The sequence below is a fragment of the Notamacropus eugenii genome, chromosome 2, assembly GCF_028372415.1.
Source record: "Notamacropus eugenii isolate mMacEug1 chromosome 2, mMacEug1.pri_v2, whole genome shotgun sequence".
Classification (NCBI taxonomy): Eukaryota; Metazoa; Chordata; class Mammalia; order Diprotodontia; family Macropodidae; genus Notamacropus; species Notamacropus eugenii.
In genome coordinates this window covers 96,063,155-96,084,341 of record NC_092873.1, presented here as the reverse complement: position 1 = coordinate 96,084,341, position 21,187 = coordinate 96,063,155, and the positions used below count along the sequence as shown (strand labels likewise).

At 37.5% G+C, this 21,187-nt stretch overlaps 1 protein-coding gene across 4 annotated transcripts in view; it reads right to left on the bottom strand.

The window, feature by feature from the left end:
- ZFAND3 (zinc finger AN1-type containing 3) overlaps nt 1-21,187 on the bottom strand; it is a 382,986-nt gene that overhangs the window by 118,257 nt on the left and 243,542 nt on the right. For 3 of the 4 annotated variants that reach the window (XM_072641978.1, XM_072641981.1, XM_072641979.1), the window contains one exon: nt 3,598-3,780. In XM_072641978.1, the coding sequence (XP_072498079.1) occupies nt 3,598-3,780 (183 nt within the window). Of the gene's footprint in view, nt 1-3,597; nt 3,781-4,778; nt 4,882-21,187 lie in introns of those variants that run through there. The other variant, XM_072641980.1, reaches the window with a different exon arrangement.

Genomic DNA, 21,187 nt, shown 5'->3' with positions numbered 1-21,187 from the left:
CAAGATAAATAAATGTACTGGAAAAAAACACCTTTAAATTAAAATCAAAGGAGACATTTCAAGTTTGGGCATTCTTCATTATGGGAAAGAATTTTCCACTTTGAGACTATTATATATCAAAAAAGCTCCATCTGTTGTATAATTATCTCTGATAAACGGTATGATGCTTTGAGCTTCATTAGAGAGAAGGGAAGAAAGAGACACAGAGAGAACTGTAAATACATCTCACCACCATATTTCACTTAGAGCCAGCCCAGCAGGAAGTTATAATGAATTTTTATTTTAAAAAAAGGTAATATTTTCCAAATGCTCTACTACAAGAAGTACCCCATTTCACAAATATCTGGTTGGATTAGGCAGACTCTATCTAAAAGTTCATCCTAAAGAGAGAAAAAATTAGTTTTATTTCTGAAAGTTCAGGAATTTAACATGTTTCTCATATACTTGTCTTGAACTTCAACATCAGTAAAAGAGAACAAAATCTGGTTTAGCCCAATAGCAACAATGCTAATTTCCAGGAAAAGGTCTAGGTTTGTTATACAGAACTGAAGACATCTAGCCAGTGAAGCCCAACACATGCCCAAGACCTAAGGAAGAACCTGCCAAGGACAAGCTATAATATAATCATCACCACCATTATTACCACTAATATTGTGCTTGTTATGTTCCAGGCACTGTGCTAAGTGTTTTACAATTATTATCTCACCTGATCCCCTCCACAACCCTGGGAAGCAGGTATTATTACCCTCATTTTACAAATGAGAAAACTGAAGCAGAAGTCAACTGACTTGTCTAGGGTTACACAGCTAGTTGAGGCCAGATTTGAACTCTAGTCTTCCTGACTCCAGGTGCAGTGCTCTACCTACTGTGCATCTAGCTTCCTCATTCTTTTGCAAGAGAAAGATAAGGTAAAGAATGAGATAGACACAACCAGACTCTAGGTCCTACAGAAACAACAATAAATGTCATTACTCAAATTAATTCAATTTCGACCACTGGGACCAAACCTACTTATTAAGCACCTACTATGTGCCAGGTACTGTGATGAAGTATGTTAATGAAGATGGTTCAAAGCAGCATTTTCAAATGAAAGCTTAATAACAAAAAATTAATTTTTTCTATAATTTTTTTTTAGCATTCACATCCACTTTAGTCTTCTTGGTGTCTATTTCCATACTGTGCTTGTCTTATCTGTAAAATGATTTCAGTAGTCTTAAAGCACACAATATTCCAAATACTCTAATTTTTACAGGCAGTACTTAATATTCCAAATAAATGCCTAACTAGCTTTTCAGAAAATAAGACAAAAACAAATGCTACCCACTCATGACTGAAGGTGATCCGACAATTTCTATTTATAGCAAAGATCCAAACATCTCACTGGAATATTTTAAGAACAATTTGGGTATATCCTTCCATGGAGTTAAGAACCAACTCTTTTGGCAAACCAGAAGCTTTCAGTAAAAATTCTACAGGTATGAGAGAGGTAGTAAACCTAAGTTGTTGTTTTGTTTCATTTGCTCTACACATTGCGTACTATTTTCTTTTTTTATAAAATGTTACTGGAAATAAGTGGTTTGCCCTTCCCAAACATCTGAAGTGATACCATTTTGAAACACTGTCATTTGTGCAAGATGCTGTACTAAGGGCAAAAATATTCAAGAAGTCCCTTTTTGGGAAGCAAGTACAAAGGAAGGCTGAGAAAGTGGAGTGGGCCTGTGTAAAAGAGACAGTATCATCTTGGGTTTTTCTCATTTTGAATTTATTAGTTTGATTTACCAGGCCTTCAAAACAGATTATTTCAATAAATCCCCTTACTGCTTTCTATACTGTCAATGTTTTTATTCCTTCTCATTCTACATTATTTGCAAGAGAATTAATGTACTTGTTTTTTCACTACTTTCCTTTAAATTCTTGTCAACATACTCACAAAACAAAAAGTCATTAGGCAAATCCAGAGACCCTCTTGTCAGAAGTGATTTGCGAAAATTATACACATTCTAAGCAAAATTCAGTGCTTTTGCTTACATATAATTTTAACTAAACTAGAGCTATGGCAGTCCAGAAATCCTACCTAACTTTGAAGTCTCTAGTACCCATCAGTATACAGTATGATGCTATAAGACATACTTACTACTACAAAGTATTTCAAATGGAATCTGGTTATTAATCTTTTAAAAGTTTACCTTATTCCTTATTTTTCACCTATTCATCCAGAATACTTTCAAAATTGTAACCACGAGTTCTGATAAGTACTGGATCATACACAAATTCCAAGGTCCCTTCCAATCCTTAGATTCTATGATCCCACTCATCCAATTTCTTCTCCCTATTAATTCTTGCTGCTCTAACACTAGACCTGACTTGATCTGTTGCCATTAAGCTTATTCATTTCAGTTTCATTTTTTTCCTGTATCTCTTCCAAACAACTTTTGTTTGTTTGTTCAGTTGTGCCCAACTCTGAGTGACTCCATTTGGGATTTTCTTGGCAACGACGCTGGAGTGGTCTGCCATTTCCTTCTCCAGCTCATTTTATAGAAGAGGCACTGAGGCAAACAAGATGAAGTGACTTGTCCAGGATCGCACTGCTATTAAGTTGTCTGGGGCTGGATCTGAACTCAGGTCTTCCTGACTCCAGGCCCAATGCTCTGTCCTAGCCCAACTACCCACTCCTTCACAGCTCACATTTACTATACCCTATGACATACCTATTCTGTTGATAAATTTTCTCATATTGTCCTATCTGAAACTGGGCCATGAAAACACTGCAACTAGCTCCATCTCAAAATCTCTCTACCATTACCTATCTTTTCCTCCTTCTCTAACTTTTTTTCTCACCTGCATTACTCTTCCATTTGTACTCTAAAGCCTCTTTCTTAAAGTATTCCGGGAGGCCCCACATATATGGCTTTAAATTTAAGTTTACCAAATGCTTTACATCTACTATTTCATTTGAGTTTCACAGAAGCCCTAAAGAAGCAGCTCTAGGCCTTATTTCCAATTTACAGATAAGAAGACTGAGGTTTCAGAAATGAAGGGAACTGCCTGTGGTCACACAGTTAAAAACCAGAAGCAGTAACCAAACCTTGATCTCTTGATAATAGGTCTAGGGTTCTTTCCTCTCCATGAAAGTGCCTTTTTCTCACAAATAAACTACCACCATTTCCCTCTCTACCAGATTTTCTTTAGGTTAGGTCTAGAAACACATACTCAGTTCTGCTTTACCTTAAATACAACCATAACAACAAACACAAATCCTTCTTTAACTTGCCTTTTCAACCCAGAGAGATGCTCTCTAGCTGGCCAGGAAGATCCGGGTTCATGTCCCTTAACCTCTCAGTATTCTGGGAAACTCTAAGACTACAAGGTATTACCTGCACTGGCGGAGGGAACGTCCTCACCTGATCCTAACCCTCTCTATTCCCATTCTCTCAACTCCTTTATATCTGCCAGATTTCTTGGACTAGGTTTCTTGTTCTATTGTCTCTTCAATTGAAGTGTTACTGTATTTTGATTTAGACCTGGGTATCAAAGTGGAAAAAGTACTGGTCACAGGCTAGCTCCACCCTTCTCCCATTTCAGAGGGTAGGGACTTACACTCCTCTTTGCCTGTGGAAGTTACATTCAATTCTGTCGAAAGCTGTTGCTGGTTAGAGTTAACAGTCGGTGTAGTTAAAGAGGTATTGCTGTTGTCATTGTTCATTTCTCCGGAAAACAAATCTGATTGGCTGTTGCTTGTACTGGGAGTGGAGTCATCATCTGGCTGTTTCTTCTGAAAATCTAAATAGAGAAAAAGAAGTTGAGAAAATGGTGTCAATTCAGAGGGTCAATGGAGTACAGTTCCCTCCTTCTCTTGTTAGACAGATGACGGACTACAGATATGGAATAAAAGATACCCAGTCAGACGTGGTATATATGTTGCTTTGCTTGACTATATATATGTTGGTTACAAGGGCAGAATTTATTGGGAAGCAACAGTAATATTTTACAAAAGTTATCAACAAAACAGTTTTTTAAAATATTGTTGTAGATGCACTGGGGGAGAACTGATAACTGGGTCTTTGAGTTCCTCCAAGAAATTTCACTTTAGTTGTAAAGACTATATATGAAGCTAGAGAAAAATACATAAAAGGTTGGAGAATTATACATAAAAGAAAAGAGAGAAGTCTAGGAATGTGAATGAGTCTAGATCTCATAAGGAGGAAATTAAGAACTAGAGTTAGTTTGTTTTTGTAATGAAAGATCATTATACACACCACTCCACTACAAACCCTTCCCTTTCCATTTATTAGAGAGACAGAGAGTGGTTAAAGTTGAAGGAGATAACATATGTAAAGAGCCTAGTAAACCTTAATGCCCTATATAAATGCTATTACTATTGTTATTATTTTCATGTAAAGCCTTCCTAGATGCCTACATATCTTACTTGGCACAAGTTCTTAAAGAATAATTTTAAAGCTGCATAGAATACTGGGTGTGACTGGTGAGGAAAAAGTAGAATGGTTTAGAATTCTGGGACCTGGCTTGTAGGTGTCTTCAATCTCAGGCCCACACAGTCCTTGCCACCAGACTGACAATACCCAATAGCATGAGCCAAGAAGAAGCAGACTGTTGCATTCGTTAGTTACCATGGCATAAGGGCAGCATGGTGGCACAGCAGACAGAGTGCCAGGCCCGGAGTCAGGAAGGCTCATCTTTAAGTCTGAATTTGGCTTCAGATATTTAGTAGCTCTATGACTGAGCAAATCACTTATCTCCATTTGTCTTAGTTTCCTCACCTGTAAAATGAACTGGAGAAGGAAGTAACAAACCACTCCAATATCTTTGCCAAGAAAACTCCAAATGGAGTCCCAAAGAGTTGGACATGACTGAAACGAATGAACAACAATGGTTTGAAATCCCATGGCTGCTTCCTTCACGTGCAACTTCTGTTTTTAGTCTTTTTCTTCCTGCTATTCTCCCTCCTGACTATTTTTCAATGTTGTGACATTTCAAAAATGCTCATTATCTCAGGTATTCATAAGTACCTCAAATTCTTCTGAGAAAAGCTACTACATAAATGGAATATACTGTGATAATTATGCTTCCTTAATTTTGTCATGTCATTACTTTACCTCAACCTTATGTCAATAATCCTTTTGTCCCCTCCCATAACAACCTTTCTAAGGTATTTAACACACTAAGATTGCAAAGAACAGTGGCTGAGTCACAGTCGTACTATGTAATCTTCATCGTCCCTTATAGCATCACATATGTAGTAGGGTTCAATACAACTTTAATTCAACAAATATTAAGAGGAATTATTATGAGTGCTAGGAATACAAATACAAAAGTGACACTATTTTCAATAAGTTTACTATATTTTACAAGAATATAATATGTACCCAGACAAGTAAAAACAAGATTAATAAGGATAATAATCTTTAATAAAATAATAAGCACTAACAACTAGGGTCAAATGAAGTTAGCTTTGAAGGAAAGGAGGGATTCTGAGTCATATAAGGGAGGAAGTACATTCCAGCATAGAGGACCACCTGTACAAAGTATGAAGAAGCAAGCTGGAATGGTGAGTTAACTAGAATAACTCGAGTTGGATAATTTTGCTGAAATGCAGTGTATGTGATGGGGAATAATATGAAATGACTGGAAAAGTATGGAATCAGAGTGAGGGACACTTAAAATATCAGGCTGGGTATTTTATATGTTATTCAAGAGTGAAAAAAGCCACAAGGGGTTTTTTGAGCAGGAGAGAATATAGGTAGGTCTGCAACCCAAGAATATTAATCTGGGATTGATATGGAACACAGACTGGAGAGGAAAGAACCTGGAAACAGGAAAATCAACTAGGTCACTGTGGTAACAAGTGAGATTGAAGATGATATGGGCTATAAGTATGATAGAGGGTGTATACAAGTAGAGAGACGGTACTGATACAAGAGACAGACTGAAGTGGTATAGACTTACATAAGGTTTGGCAATTAACTGAAGATGGCAGATGAGGGAGAGAGAGGTTTAAAGTATGACTCTGAAGTTTAATATGAACTTGGGTAACTGCTAAAGGAAGATAGTGCCTTCAACAGAAATAAGAGAAATTAGGATGAGATTGGCCAATATTCTATACTGGACATATTGAATTTGAAGTGTTGATGCAACGTCCTGTTGGAAATATCCATCAGGGACAACAGATTGGTGTCAAGTAGCTGCGGATGTAGTGCAAAAGTTCAGAACAGAGACTGGCACTGGATATAAAGATATTCCAGGCAAACAGAAAGAACAACATTAAAAGTAAATATTTCAAAATTGCAAAGAACAAGCTCGGCCCTAAAAAAGAGATAAGAAAATGCATCCTCCTATTCTTCCCTACTTTATATAGGGGGTCAAATCCCCTGTCTATGTTTTCAGATTTTTTTCCAATGTATTTATTGTCATATGAGATGGCTCTCTGGAAGGGAAAGGGAAGGAATACAAGGGAAAAATCAGGAGATATAAAAATAAGATATATAAATTGTATTTAAAAAGATTTGGAAGACAGATGCACAGGGATAAATTAGTCTATTTGGGGAGCTAATGAGATTAGCAAGCAAGCAGAGAGAAAAGATGAGTACTGGGGACAACCATACTTGGGCAACAGAGAGATGATACAAAGAGGGCTTTTGTTGTTCAGTCATTTTAGTTATAAGGTGTTCCTTTCTGATCCCATTTGGGGTTTTCTTGTCAAAGACACTGCGGTTTGCCATTTCCTTCTCCAGTTCATTTTATAGATGACAAACTGAAGCAGACAGGGTTAAGTTACTTGCTCAGGGTCAAATGGCTAGTCAGTGTCTAAGGCCAAATCTGAACTCAGGAAGATGAACCTTCCTTCTCCAGGCATGGCACGCTCTCCACTGAGTCACCTAGCTGCCCACAAAGAAGACTAAGAAAGAAGATTAAGAAGTAGCAATTAAATGTAGGAAGAGAACCAGTAGAAAGCTATGTAATGGCAGTCAAGTTAAAATAATATTCAGGAGGTAAGAGTAATCAACAATATCAAGAGCTGCACAAAGGACAAGAATATGATGAAGACTGAGAAAAAGTCATGGAATTTTAAAGTAAAGAGATTGTTAGTAAAGTTGAAGAGAGCAGAGCTTTAGTGAATCATCTCGCATGTAGGGGTAAAGCAAAATGAAAAGGTTATGGGAATTAAACAGACTAATGAAATCTTTGAGAGATCATCTATATCTATATCTATATATATAAAAGTCTCTGAATAAGGCAGCAGGAACTGGGGAGATGATGAAAGCCAGAAATATCTTGAGAATGACACAGAGGCTAGTAGTTGATTGTAACAAGGACCTATGGTTGATGATCTAGACTGGTGATCTAGACTTACGGAGTTAACTTCAAAAGAGGAAAAGTGGCTGAGTGATAGTGGCAAGGACATAGTCTGGAAGTAGCAGTGGGGAAGGAAGAGAATGTTTATTCATCCTTTTGGTCCAGTTGTGGGGTGGAGAGGATGGTGAGGAAGAGGAGGGAAAGGAGGATAGAAGAAGGGAAGAGAGAAGGAACACCTTATACTGTAGTGCACAGAGAAGTACAGTCAGGGATGGAGGTTTTAGAGTGTCAGAAGAATGTGTGTAAAATTGTAAAAGAGACAAAAAAGTTGGCTGAGATCTCCAATATGTAGAGTCTTACAATGACTAAGCACGGCTCTCAATGGGGTTGGGGCTGTTAGAACAGGGGATTTTCACTCCAAATACAAGGGAAACTGTGGGTTGAGTTTGGTCTGGTTCTAGTCCAGTTGTCTGGACTGGACTAAGCAGTTAAGGCTAGGACTGTGACCTCATACTCACGTATCCAAAAATTAGATATGCCCCCAGAACACCCAGCATGTGGAATAAGCACTCAGCTCCTAATCTCAGAGTCCCTGGAAGGGCTGGTTCTTTTGGTGCCTCAGACAGTAAATGGAATTTCTGATGTAGTTACTCAAGATTTCTGTTGTCTGTAATTTTTTTTCTTTGCAGGCTCTCTATTGAAAATCGTAATGATACAGAATTGGAAGAACACTCTTCAAATATTATCACAGAATTTTCGAAGAGCAAAATCTGTTCTCATGGTCACAGAGTGACTCGCCTCTGGACACCTGCATAACAATGTTGTTCAATTTGATCCAAATATTTATTGTCTAGTATGTATATATAAGGTACTCCACTATGCACTTGGGATATAGAAATGAAAAAGGAGATTATGTGCATCTCCAAGTCATTTAAAGGAGAAATAGATTTGGAAGAGACTTCTAAAATTATCTAGTCCAACTCACTTCAATTTATGGATGAAGAACTTGAGGACCAAAGAAGATCTGTACACAAAAATCTGAGCCCACAGCCTCTGACTCCAAATCTAATACTTTTTCCATTGCACTCTACTGTGACATGTACACTAATATGGCACAAAAAAGAAGGTGAAACAGGCAAAGGAGAAATTCTGAAGAAGCAATCATGTTTAGCTGGTGGAGATCTCAGAAAGCATCACTAAAAAGGTGATAGCTGGGTCTTGAAAGAAATACATTTCCAACAGGCAGGGATAAAGGAGAGTGCTCTAGGCACAAGGGAACTGCCTACACAAATGCATTAAAGTGGGATTAGACAGTGTAAGATACTGAGTAGTCTATATAGAAAAATGGAGGTCTGAACTAGATCAAGGGCTCTTAGTCATCTTTGTTATCACAGACCCCTTTGGCAATCTTCTAAAACTTATGGATCTCTTAAGTACATTCAACAGAGTTAAAAAACAAACAAAAATTATACTGAAATATAGCTATTAAGTTTTTACAAAAACAAGTTCATGAACCTCAGGTTCAAATCCCTAGGGGATGATTTCTAAGGCCTTTTTTAGCATTAACATTCTAAGATTCTATACTGTTATATGAAGACAACTTATCCTCATTCTGACTCTTGTGTTGGCACATGGTGGTCCCCCTTTTAAGCCATCCTCTCCTCTGACTTTCAACTTGCCCTTCAGCCACAAAAGGGCCAACTGAATTAGTGTCACTCATTATAAATAACTGCTGGCTCAAAGCTAAGATTAGAACTTTGAGGTATCCTAAAGGAGGGTTAACTTACAGAAAGTTGAATTTTCTAAAGCTGAAAAAAGACATATGATTATTCTACAGCCATGTAAATACATGAAAACCTCCCAGCCTAGGAGTAGATCACTAAATAATGGATAACTTCAGACTGCATGCAACAGTGTTTTGACTTCTGGTATCTATTATCTTGTATTGGACTGGCCAATAAAAAAAAAAAAGGTAAAAACCAGAGAACGAAAACAATCCCTATCACTGTATTCTAGTGGAGGGAGCTTCATACATCCTCATGAATTCTTGGACTCTATTCACAGACGACAGCCCTCACATTTAGACTTGATATGCAAACTATCAAAAAACATTAAATTCACAGGACCTTTTACTTTATTTTTCACTTCCTGCCTAACCTTGTAAATTAGAAAACTTTGGGTTCTTCCCATCTATTATAAATGGAAAAACCTGGTATAAATGGTTAAAATATACAATTTTCTAGTGAATAGACACATTCAAATTAATTATTCAAGACTAAACTTTTATAGGAATAAAGCTATGAAGCCTGAGTTGAAACTTGTGAATAAAGCTTTTTCAAAACAAACTAAATCCTTAGAACAAAAAAAGAGCTCTGCCCTGCATCATATACCAGCTAAAATTATCACTTAATTTTCTGACAGACCCACTCCACTAAAACCAACCAAGGAATTTTCTTAGCCTTATTTTTCTGGAGTTTTCTCCAGATCTGAATGTTCCCCACAGATCCAGCTTCCAGCTTCAAAACATACCAAAAAATGACTGGTATATATGAGTAAGAAACTAACCCAATCTGTCTTAATGATGCATACTGGAAGAGTCTAATTAGAATCTTGACCCATCATACAGTCATCCCTTTTGCCACACAAGTTCTATTCGTGATGTCAAATGGTGCCATTGGATTGGTAAATACTTTTTTCCACGTACCCTAAACTGTGAGCTTTTTTCCAAAGCAGAATGTGTGTGTTCGTCTTTTGTTGTTGAAGAAGACCATGCCATCAGAGAAGTGATGACATGACTTGCACTTGACTTTGTTTTGAGTGAGGGAGGGCTGTTCAGGTCACCAGCCTCACTTTTTCTCCACAGCCATTTGAATCCAGTGACCAGATATTCATCAGGATAACTAGAGATGACCCAGGATGAGGCAACTGGGGTTAAGTGACTTGCTCAAGGTCACACAGCTAATGAGTGTCAAGTGTCTGAGGTGATATTTGAACTCAGGTCCCCCTGACTCCAACACTGGTGCTCTATCCACTGCACCATCTAGCTGCCCCTTTTCAAAGCAGAAAGAAGCAGGAAATACACAAGTAGTTTTGAAGAACTTCAAAAATATTTTTTGCCATGACAGGGCAGGAAAATGATAAATGCTGGAAAGGATGTGGGAGAGTTGGAACACTAATTCATTGCTGGTGGAGTTGTGAGCTCATCCAATCATTCTGGAGAGCAGTTTGGAACTATGCCCAAAGGGCTACAAAAATGTGCATACCCTTTGACCCAGCAATATCACTTCTAGGACTGTATCCCCAAGAGATCATAAAAATGGGAAAGGGTCCCACATGTACAAAAATATTTATAGCAGCACTCTTTGTAGTGGCCAAAAACTGGAAATCAAGAGGATGCCCATCAATTGGGAATGGCTGAATAAATTATGGTATATGAATGTAATGGAATACTATTGTGCTATAAGAAATGATGAACAGGAAGACTTCAGAAAGGCCTGAAAAGACTTATATGATCTGACACTGAGTGAAAGGAAGAGAACCAGGAGAACTTTGTGCACAGCAATGACCACGGTGTGTGAGATTTTTTTTTTGGTAAACTTGGATCTTCATAGCAATGTAAGGACATTAAAAAAAAAAAACAATTCCCAATGGTCTTCTAAGGCAAAATGCCTTCCACATTCAGAGAAAGAACTATGGAATTCAATCCCAGAATGTAGCAGATCATTTGTGTGTGTGTGTCTGTGTGTGTGTGTATTATATTTTGGTTTGTTATATGATTTTTTCCATTTATTTTAGTTCTTCTACACAGAATGACTATAAAGAAAATGTACTCAATAGGAACATATGTGTAGATTCTATACAGAATTGTTGCTGTCTTGGGGAGGGAGGGGAGTAGTGGGGGATAGGTAGGGGGGAAAAATCTAAGTTTTATGGTAGTGATTGCAGAGCATCAAAAATAAAGAAAATGAATATATTAAAAATACTTTTTGCAATTCTCCAAACTTGCTTAACACTTTAAAAAATAAATTATTTTATTATTCAACCCTAAAGGGATGTCTGTAAAAGCTTCAAGGTAGAAGAGGAAAAGACCTAAACAAGTCATCACAAAAACTTATGAATGAAAACATCAGTAAAGATTTATCTGGGGGTTTGAAATTAACCAAGGGTTTGAAAGACCAAAGTTGGGTAGGGGGATGCATGTTTGGAAATAATTTCAAAATAGTCTATCAAACATCAATCCAAAACACATGACAACTAATAATTCTATTATTTCATTAAAGCGAAAGCCTGGACCGTAAATTCAGCATAATCAAATGATGTTTTATGGGAAGACAATCAAATCACAGTATGCAGATACTGCTGAGTTCTTGATGGCATTGTCAATGTGAAAGGCTTCATCATATGGACTCAGCAGCAGATTTCATGCCTGCTATGAGGACTAGCCTAGCCAACACTATCAACCAGAAGGTCAATAATAAGTGATAATTTTGGGGTAGGGATGGAGCAATGGGTACAGCACCTCATTAAACATGGATATATAAGCAATATCAGTAGAGAATGTATGAAACCACTAATCTTTCTAAATACTGTAGTTTAAAAAAACATAAATCCTACATCTAAAGTGATGGTATGCTTCTCCTAAAAGGCACTAAGTAAGATTTCTGTAAGGAATATTATTACTTTAACTACCTGTGACCACTTCTATTCCTTCTATTATTAAAAGTTAATATTTTAACAACCTTTTCATCACCTGTGCAGATGCCACTGCTGCCAATACTTATAATCTTGGGTTGTACAAGCTTTCCAAAGTGGAAAGGTTACAACCATTATCAAAAACTATTATCAAAACTATTATCAAAACCCAGCTTGCATCATTACCAAAATTAAACTGAAGGTAACACCTGATTCAATGTCACAAATAAGCTTTAATTTAAGGTATTTCTAAGCAATAAAATACACAGCAAGGATTTTTTTTGAGACTATAATAAAAAGCAGTATGGTCCTACATACAGAAAATAAAATTGTTTAGGTTTTATTTTCTCTAGCAGATATCAATAAAAACAAATCAAGGCTCCTTTTAATGGGAGTAGGTTTATCTCTACCATTCGTGCTTGGCCTCCTCCTTTTTACTCCCAACTATAATAAGTTAGAGAGGCATATATTCTTCTATCTATAGGTGGTCCTTGCATTCCAGGTCTATAAAACTGTCAATAAGTTCACAAACCCTGAGTTATTTATAAAAACTGCTAACAAAACCATTAGCAGTATTTTGCCAATCCATAAACCAGGCTTTATCCTTCTGATTAAAATCTTAATAAAATTCCAGTGGCTGGATGTTAACCTCGGTTAATAGCTTCAACAAGAACAAACTAATAGCAGAGTTAGCAAGAACAAATAGGACTCAAATGAATAAACATTAAACAAGTTTAACTTAGATCCTTGATAAATAAGGAAAATTTACTTTCACTGGAGTCATTTTGGACTGATACTATGGGTTCCCCCAGTTCTCCAAAGTGGAAAGTCCTGTACTAACCTTTTCATTGAAGAATTTGCTTCCTACATGATTGTTAATCAAACTATCAAGATTCCTTAGTTTACATAACCAGATTATTTCAACTAACTTAGAAATGCTACACAGAAGATTCTGTTTTGCTCCATATATGTTCCAATCACAGACAAACAATGGAATAACTCAACAGTGGTGAATCAGGTTTCTCCTTTCTTCATCCATACAAATTCAAGGTGCAGGTAAAACATGAAGTTCTCTCATAAATATTGACAGTTGTAAATTACTGCAAAACTGATTTCTATGAGTGATAAGACTCAATTCTGTACAGTGTGTGGACACAGATAATGTTAGCATAAATTATTATTGGGCACATGTTATTAATCATTTTCTTCCTATTATTCAGCCAGTATGACCAGTACTGACAGGGCCCAAAAAATCTCTCAACATCTTTCTCTTCTGTTTTGAATGAAACTGCTTAAGCTACCTATTACAGTAGGCATCTGTGTGTAGATCATTAATGTTAATGCAGTAACAAAAGATGTGACAGCCTTGAACTTCAATGATTCTTACAACAAAAATAAACCGAACCAGAAATAAATGTTGTAGCTTAGGGGTGAGGAACCCGCGGCTTCAAGGCGACATGTGGCCTCATCCCTGGTGTAGCTGAGAAGTTCAGAATTCAAATTCCTAGAAGTAATTTGGCTTATTGTTTAATCTAGTTTATTACTTAAGTTATACAGTCTTGCAGCACAGTGCCTGGCACATGACAGGTGCTTAATAAATTGCTGACTTGACACCTACAGAAACTTGCTTCTAAGTGTGAAATAGCAAGAAAAAAGAAAGTTATTCCAAAGGATGCTCACTTCTCACCACTGACTGAACAGATTATGCCATTTCCCCAGAAATAATATCTCTTAACTAATTTATAGGGCATAACATAGTAGCATTACAGCAAATATCAAATAATTCATTAGTATGACAATAACATGCACAAAATATTTCTTTCATTCCAGTCAAACTACAAAAAAGATAATGGGTCTGGATTTTTTTTTTTATTTTGGAAAACTTAAGTCTTCTGAAATTGAAACAATTGAAGATAAATATATAATCAAAACCAGCCTGCTAAAATTAGCAAAAACTTATGGCTTAGATATGTGCAAGATTTAAAAAAAAAAAAAAAGGTGGTGGTGGTAAGGAACCAAATAGTAGGCAAAGAAGGTACATGAGAAAAATTTAACTTATTTGCATCTGAACACTGGCATTGCCCTATACTTTTAACTACACAACCATAAATCACTATCATAGCAACAAATGACATGGTTACTCGGTAAAAGTAGGAAAGTCAAGCATATACACTATCACGTTAATTTTGGTCCATCCAGGGTCTGAAAAAATTAAACTACGCTTCAATGAAATTGGGCTCCAGGCAAACAGCCAAAAACACATTCTACTGATACGGGATCAAACTATTCCCCAAACTATAGACACTCACTATCACGGCTTTCATATTAAAGGGCATGGGGAAGAGCATGGGAAATTTATGTGAACTAGGCTATTTAAGAATCTATTACAGTTGCATAAAGATCTAAGTATTCTAATAAGCTGATACTGGCTTATTTAAAATAATGTGCCAGTTTAAAACAACTGCTCTTCCCCAGACCTTATATAAGGCCCAGCTGCTAATACAAAAATACGAAATAATTTAAACCTGGTTAATTCAACATTTCCTGCATTTTAAATTATTTGGTTTTTTTCTCTCCCTCCACACTGGCTTTTTAGGGAGAAGTTTAGGGTAGGGGAGAGAGCAGGGAATCCTGGGAAGGGCAACCTAAGATACAAACTCATACCAGAATCTGCTAAGTACTCATCATCAAAACAGCTTTGAATTATTAGGTATAAGGGTATATGCATGTGCATGTATAGAAACACACACCCACACAACGTAATTTTTGTATTTTCCCTTTGAAAACTATCTTTTGTCTTTGTTTTCCCATCATAGGAACAGCATCTACCCCCACATAAGGTTAATTTGTTCTTAAAAAGCAACGAAGGAAGAACTGTATTCACAGTTTCTATAACTCACAGATTCTACTGACAGACATATACTCCAAGAGGTCAACAACCACCAAAAAGACCCATATGCACCAAAATATTTATAGCAACACTTTTTATTACAGCAGAGAACTGGATAAGCAAACAATGACATATGATGGTAATGGAATGTTATTGTGAAGCATACGCTCCTAACTTGTGCTGATTAGAGGACAACTTGGTAAGTGGAGAATGGTTCAAGGAATATGCTTTACAATAACATTCCATTACCATCAACTGCCCAAAAAGAATTTATAGAAGAACTAAAGAACAAACAAAAACACACCTTCAAAAAATCAAATAAAAAAAATTGAGGGACAATTTCTTTAAAAAGTAAGAACAATCCAAGAAAAATAAGAAGATTATGAAGAGAAAGTCAGCCAACTAGAAAAAGAGATCCAGAATCTTAAGGAAGAAAATGAACTGGGCAAGGGGAAGGCAACAAAGTTATAAGACACCAACAAATAATAAAACAATAAGTGAAATCATTTGGTAATTTGAACATTCCTTGGCATTGCCTTTCTTTAGGATTGGGATGTAAACCGATTATTTCTAATCCAGTGGCCACTGTTGAGTTTTCCAAACTTGCTGGCATACTGAGTACAACAGTTTAACTAACATCATCTTTTAGCATTTTTAAATCAGCTCAGCTGCAATTCCATTATCTCCATTAGACTTACTGCTAACAGCACTTCCTAAGGCCCACTTGACTTCATTCTCCAGGATGTCTGGCTCTAGATCAGTAACCACACCATCACGATTACTGATGATGTTAAAGATCTTTCTTGTATAGCTCTTTTGCGTTTTCATGCCACCTCTTAATCTCTTCTGCTTTTAGCCCTCAGTAGTCAATCAATATGATGGTGTGGTTACTGAGATGGGAAGTCCCAGATCATCTTACTTGTCTCCTAAGGAACATGCATGCAGGCCAAGAAGCAACAGTTAGCACTGAATATGCAACAAAAGATTGTGTTAAGATTGGAAAAGGAGTACAAGAAGATTGTATACTTCGCCTTAGTTATATAACTTTCACACAGAGTACATCATGCCAAATGCCAGGCTGGATAAATCAATAGCTGAAATTAAGGTTGCTAGGAGAAATATCAACAGTCTTTGATATGCAGATGATACCACTCTGATGGCATAAAATGAAGAGGAATTAAGAAGCCTCTTGATGAGAGTGAAAAGGGAGAGTATAAAAAGCTGGCTTGAAGCTTAATATGAAAACAACTAAGATCTTGGCAACTGGTCCCATTACTTCCTGAGAAGAAAAAAATGGAAACACTCTCAGATTTTATATTCTTGGGATCAAAAATCACGGCAGACAGTGTCTACAGCCATGAAATTAAAAGACACTTGCTCCTTAGAAGGAAATATATGGTAAATCTGGACAGCATACTAAAAAGGCAGAGGTATCACCTCACTGATAAAAGTTGATGCAGTCAAGGCTATGATTTTTCTAGTAGCAATGTATGGCTGTGAGAGTTGGAATATAAGAAAAATTGAGCACTTTGGAATCTATACTTTCAAATTATAGTGTTAGAAAAGGTTTTTAAGAGTCCCTTGAATAGCAAAGAGATGAAATCAGTTATACACTTAAAGAAATTAATTCAAACTATTCACTGGAAGGTCAAATACCAAAAGTGAAACTTAAATACTTTGGCCACATAATGAGAAGATGGGACTCGTTAAAAAAGACCCTGATGTTGGGAAAGAATGAAATCAAAAGGAAAAAGGGATGGCAGAAGATGAGATGGATCGTGTCAGATGGAAGAGTCTGGCATGCTATAGTCCATGAGGTCACAAAGAATTGGACACAACAGACTGACTAAATAACAAGGACAATAGGAATGTGTGTTGGGGAAGTAGGGCAGGTGGATGGGGATGGAGTGATACCAGGGGGTAGGTACTACTTTCCTGATGCATGACTGGGTAGGATATGAAGCATCTTTATGGGGCTTGGTTAGGTATATGTGAATTTTCATTCATTCACCAACCAAACAACAACCTAGACTCAGGGCAAAGTACTAAAGCTATTTAGATTAAAGGGGGGAGAGGAGGAGGAGGAGAGAGAGGGAAGAGAAACATAAGAAGAAATGATGATTTGAAGAAGTTGATGCTCCAAACAGGAAAGGAACAATGGTTGGGTAAAGAGCAAGATGCTGGGGGGGAAGGGGGGCGCCCTAGGAAAGATTAAAAACTACTGAGGAATTCTAAAATAAACAACAAAATGTGAATTTTTTCCATCTTTTAAACTCATGAACTTAAATAAAAATAAAATTAACGTTTCCATATATACATTATAAAAGAGAGAGGGTGGGAATAACACATAAAACTGACTTTTACTGTATAAAGCTTGCTTTCCTTTTAAAGTACATAAGTTCAGTGTGTAATTTTCAATGTTATTATGTTTGTCTGTGATTCCTTCTGGTCATCTTTTTCCTTCTCTCATTCGGGGGGGGGGGGGGGGGGAGGAGGGGGGGAGGGGTGGTGGTGTCTGGGAAACCTTTCTCCACCCTGTCTCCCTCTCAACTCCTCCTCCTCAAAAAAAAAAATTGTGTACATGATAGAGCGGAAGGAAACAAAACCCTTGCAACAAACATACATAGCAAAGTAAAGAAATTCCTAGGGGAGGCGGAGCCAAGATGGCGGAGTAGAAACACACACATACACTAGCTCCGAACCCACAGCCCATACAATATCTGTAAAAAAGAACTACGAACAAATTCTGGAGAAGCAGAAGCCACAGAACAACAGAGCGGACGAGATTTCTGTTCCAGAGACCCTGAAAACCTCTTGCAAAAGGTCCTTCGCGCTGCGGACCCGGAGCCCAGCCCAGCCCTGTGTTGGCCACGCAGCGCGGAGAGGAGTGGATCTGAGCAGGCTTCAGGGACGGAATTTCCAGCGGTCGCGCGGGTCCCTCCACCCACAGGTGACAAGGGTCGGTGAGAGGGTCTCTTTGGCTAGTCGAGAGGGGAGTGGGGTGCCCCCATAACTCAGGAAGCAGCAGAGGCGGCAGCAGACCTGGGCTCCCCAAACAGGCAGGAGCCCTGATCCATTGTCGAAGGTCTCTGCATAAACCCCCTGAGGGAACTGAGCCCCAAGTGGCAGCCCTGCCCCCACCTGAGAACCTGAACTTAATCTCACACTGAATAGCAGCCCCACCCCTGCCCAAAAACGTGAGGCTGGGAAGCAGCATCTGAATCTCAGACCCCAAGCGCTGGCTGGGCGGACCTGGAGGCAAAGTGGGTGTGAAGAGAATACTCAGAAGTCAAGTCACTGGCTGGGAAAATGCCCAGAAAAGGGAAAAAAAAATAAGACTATAGAAGGTTACTTTCGTGGTGAACAGGTATTTCCTCCCTTCCTTTCTGATGAGGAAGAACAATGCTTACCATCAGGGAAAGACACAGAAGTCAAGGCTTCTGCATCCCACACATCCAAAATAAATATACCATGGGCTCAGGCCATGGAAGAGCTCAAAAAGGATTTTGAAAATCAAGTTAGAGAGGTGGAGGAAAAACTGGGAAGAGAAATGAGAGAGATGCAAGAAAAGCATGAAAAACAAGTAAACACCCCGCTAAAGGAGATTCAAAAAAAAGCTGAAGAAAATAACACCCTGAAAAATAGGCTAACTCAATTGGCAAAAGAGGTTCAAAAAGCCAATGAGGAGAAGAATGCTTTCAAAAGCAGAATTAGCCAAATGGAAAAGGAGGTTCAAAAGCTCACTGAAGAAAATAGTTCTTTCAAAATTAGAATGGAACAGATGGAGGCTAATGACTTTATGAGAAACCAAGAAATCACAAAACAAAACCAAAAGAATGAAAAAATGGAAGATCATGTGAAATATCTCACTGGAAACACAACTGACCTGGAAAATAGATCCAGGAGAGACAAGTTAAAAATTATGGGACTACCTGAAAGCCATGATCAAAAAAAGAGCCTAGATAATCATCTTTCATGAAATTATCAAGGAAAACTGCCCTGAGATTCTAGAACCAGAGGGCAAAATAAGTCTTCCAAGAAATCCACACAACACTGCCTGAAAGAGATCCAAAAAGAGAAACTCCTAGGAACATTGTGGCCAAATTCCAGAGTTCCCAGGTCAAGGAGAAAATATTGCAAGCATCTAGAAAGAAACAATTCAAGTATTGTGGAAATACAATCAGGATAACACAAGACCTAGCAGCTTCTACATTAAGGGATCGAAGGGCGTGGAATAGGATATTCCAGAAGTCAAAGGAATTAGGACTAAAACCAAGAATCACCTACCCAGCAAAACTGAGTATAATACTTCAGGGGAAAAACTGGTCTTTCAATGAAATAGAGGACTTTCAAGCATTCTTGATGAAAAGACCAGAGCTGAAAAGAAAATTTGACTTTCAAACACAGGAATGAAGAGAAGTATGAAAAGGTAAACAGCAAACACAAGTCATAAGGGACTTACTAAAGTTGAACTGTTTACATTCCTACATGGAAAGACAATATTTGTAACTCTTGAAACTATTGAGTATCTGGGTACTGGGTGGGATTACACACACACACACACACATGCACACACACACACACACATGCACACACGCACACACACATAGAGACAGAGTGCACAGAGTGAATTGAAGAGGATGGGATCTTATCTTAAAAAAATGAAATTAAGCAGTGAGAGAGAAATATATTGGGAGGAGAAAGGGAGAAGTTGAATGGGGCAAATTATCTCTCATAAAAGAGGCAAGCAAAAGACTTATTAGTGGAGGGATAAAGAGGGGAGGTGAGAGAAAAACATGAAGTTTACTCTCATCACATTCCACTAGAGGAAGGAATAAAATGCACACTCATTTTGGTATGAAAACCTATCTTACAATACAGGAAAGTGGGGGATAAGGGGATAAGCAGGGTGGGGGGGATGATGGAAGGGAGGGCATGGGGAGGAGGGAGCAATTTGAGGTCAACACTCATGGAGAGGGACAGGATCAAAAGAGAGAATAGAAATAATGGGGGGGCAGGACAGGATGGAGGGAAATATAGTTAGTCTTATACAACACGACCATTATGGAAGTCATTTGCAAAACTACACAGATTTGGCCTATATTGAATTGCTTGCCTTCCAAAGGGAAGGGGTGGGGAGGGAGGGAGCTAAAGAAGTTGAAACTCAAAGTTTTAGGAACAACTGTCGAGTATTGTTCTTGCCACTAGGAAATAAGAAATACAGGTAAAGGGGTATAGAAAGTTATTTGGCCCTACAAGACAAAAGAGAAGATGGAGACAAGGGCAGAGAGGGATGATAGAAGAGAGAGTAGATTGGTGATAGGGGCAATTAGAATGCTCAGTATTTTGGGGCGGGGGGAGGGGACAAAAGGGGAGAAAATTTGGAACCCCAAATTTTGTTTAAATGAATGTTAAAAGTTAAATAAATAAATTAATTAATTAAAAAAAGGAATTCCTACATTAGACATTTTCAAAAAATGTATGTCACATGCTACATCTTGAATGTATTCATCTCTCTGTCAGGGAGTAGGTGGCATAGAAAATGAACAGTCTGAAATCATAACTGATTCTTACAGTGATCAAAGATTTTAAGCCTTTCAAAACTGTCTTTACAATGTTGTTATATAAATTATTCTGGTTCTGCTCACTTCACTCTATGTTAGTTCATATGTCTTCCCAGGTTTCAATAAAACCATCCCTTCTGTCCTTTACCATGGTAAAATAATATTCCTTTATATGCAGCCATTTACAAATTGATGGATTTCAGGAAGTACTCTAACTTATTGAAGGTACCATGTTGTCAACCTAGCAGTCATAAAGCTTGCCTACTTTCAACCAAGAAAATTTTCAACAAAGATCCAAAACAAATACATTCTGATAAAAAGAGACTATGATTAAAGCCTATAAAAATTCAAATATTTGTGAATCACAATCTTGCAAAATTTATTCTAGGCATTTTGATCATGCTGGATTATTTTTTTTTTAAATAATGGGAACTGTGGGAGAAAAGAGAAAGAATTTTAGCTAGTTATAAATTCTCTTCATTTAAACTCTTAGGAGCCTATAACGAACTTTGTGATTTTAAAATATGTATTTTAAAACTACTTTTTCTTGTATGTTCTCCATAAATCCAATTAAAAATGGTACATTTGCTTCATTTTAGTAAGATTCACATTTTAAAATATCTGCATCCAATAAAAAGTCATGAGGCTTTTCACAAAAAGTTAATGGGTCAATAAACCAAGCCAAAGATAAGAATCTTCTCCTTGGTTCTAAATGAAAAGCTGTATTTTC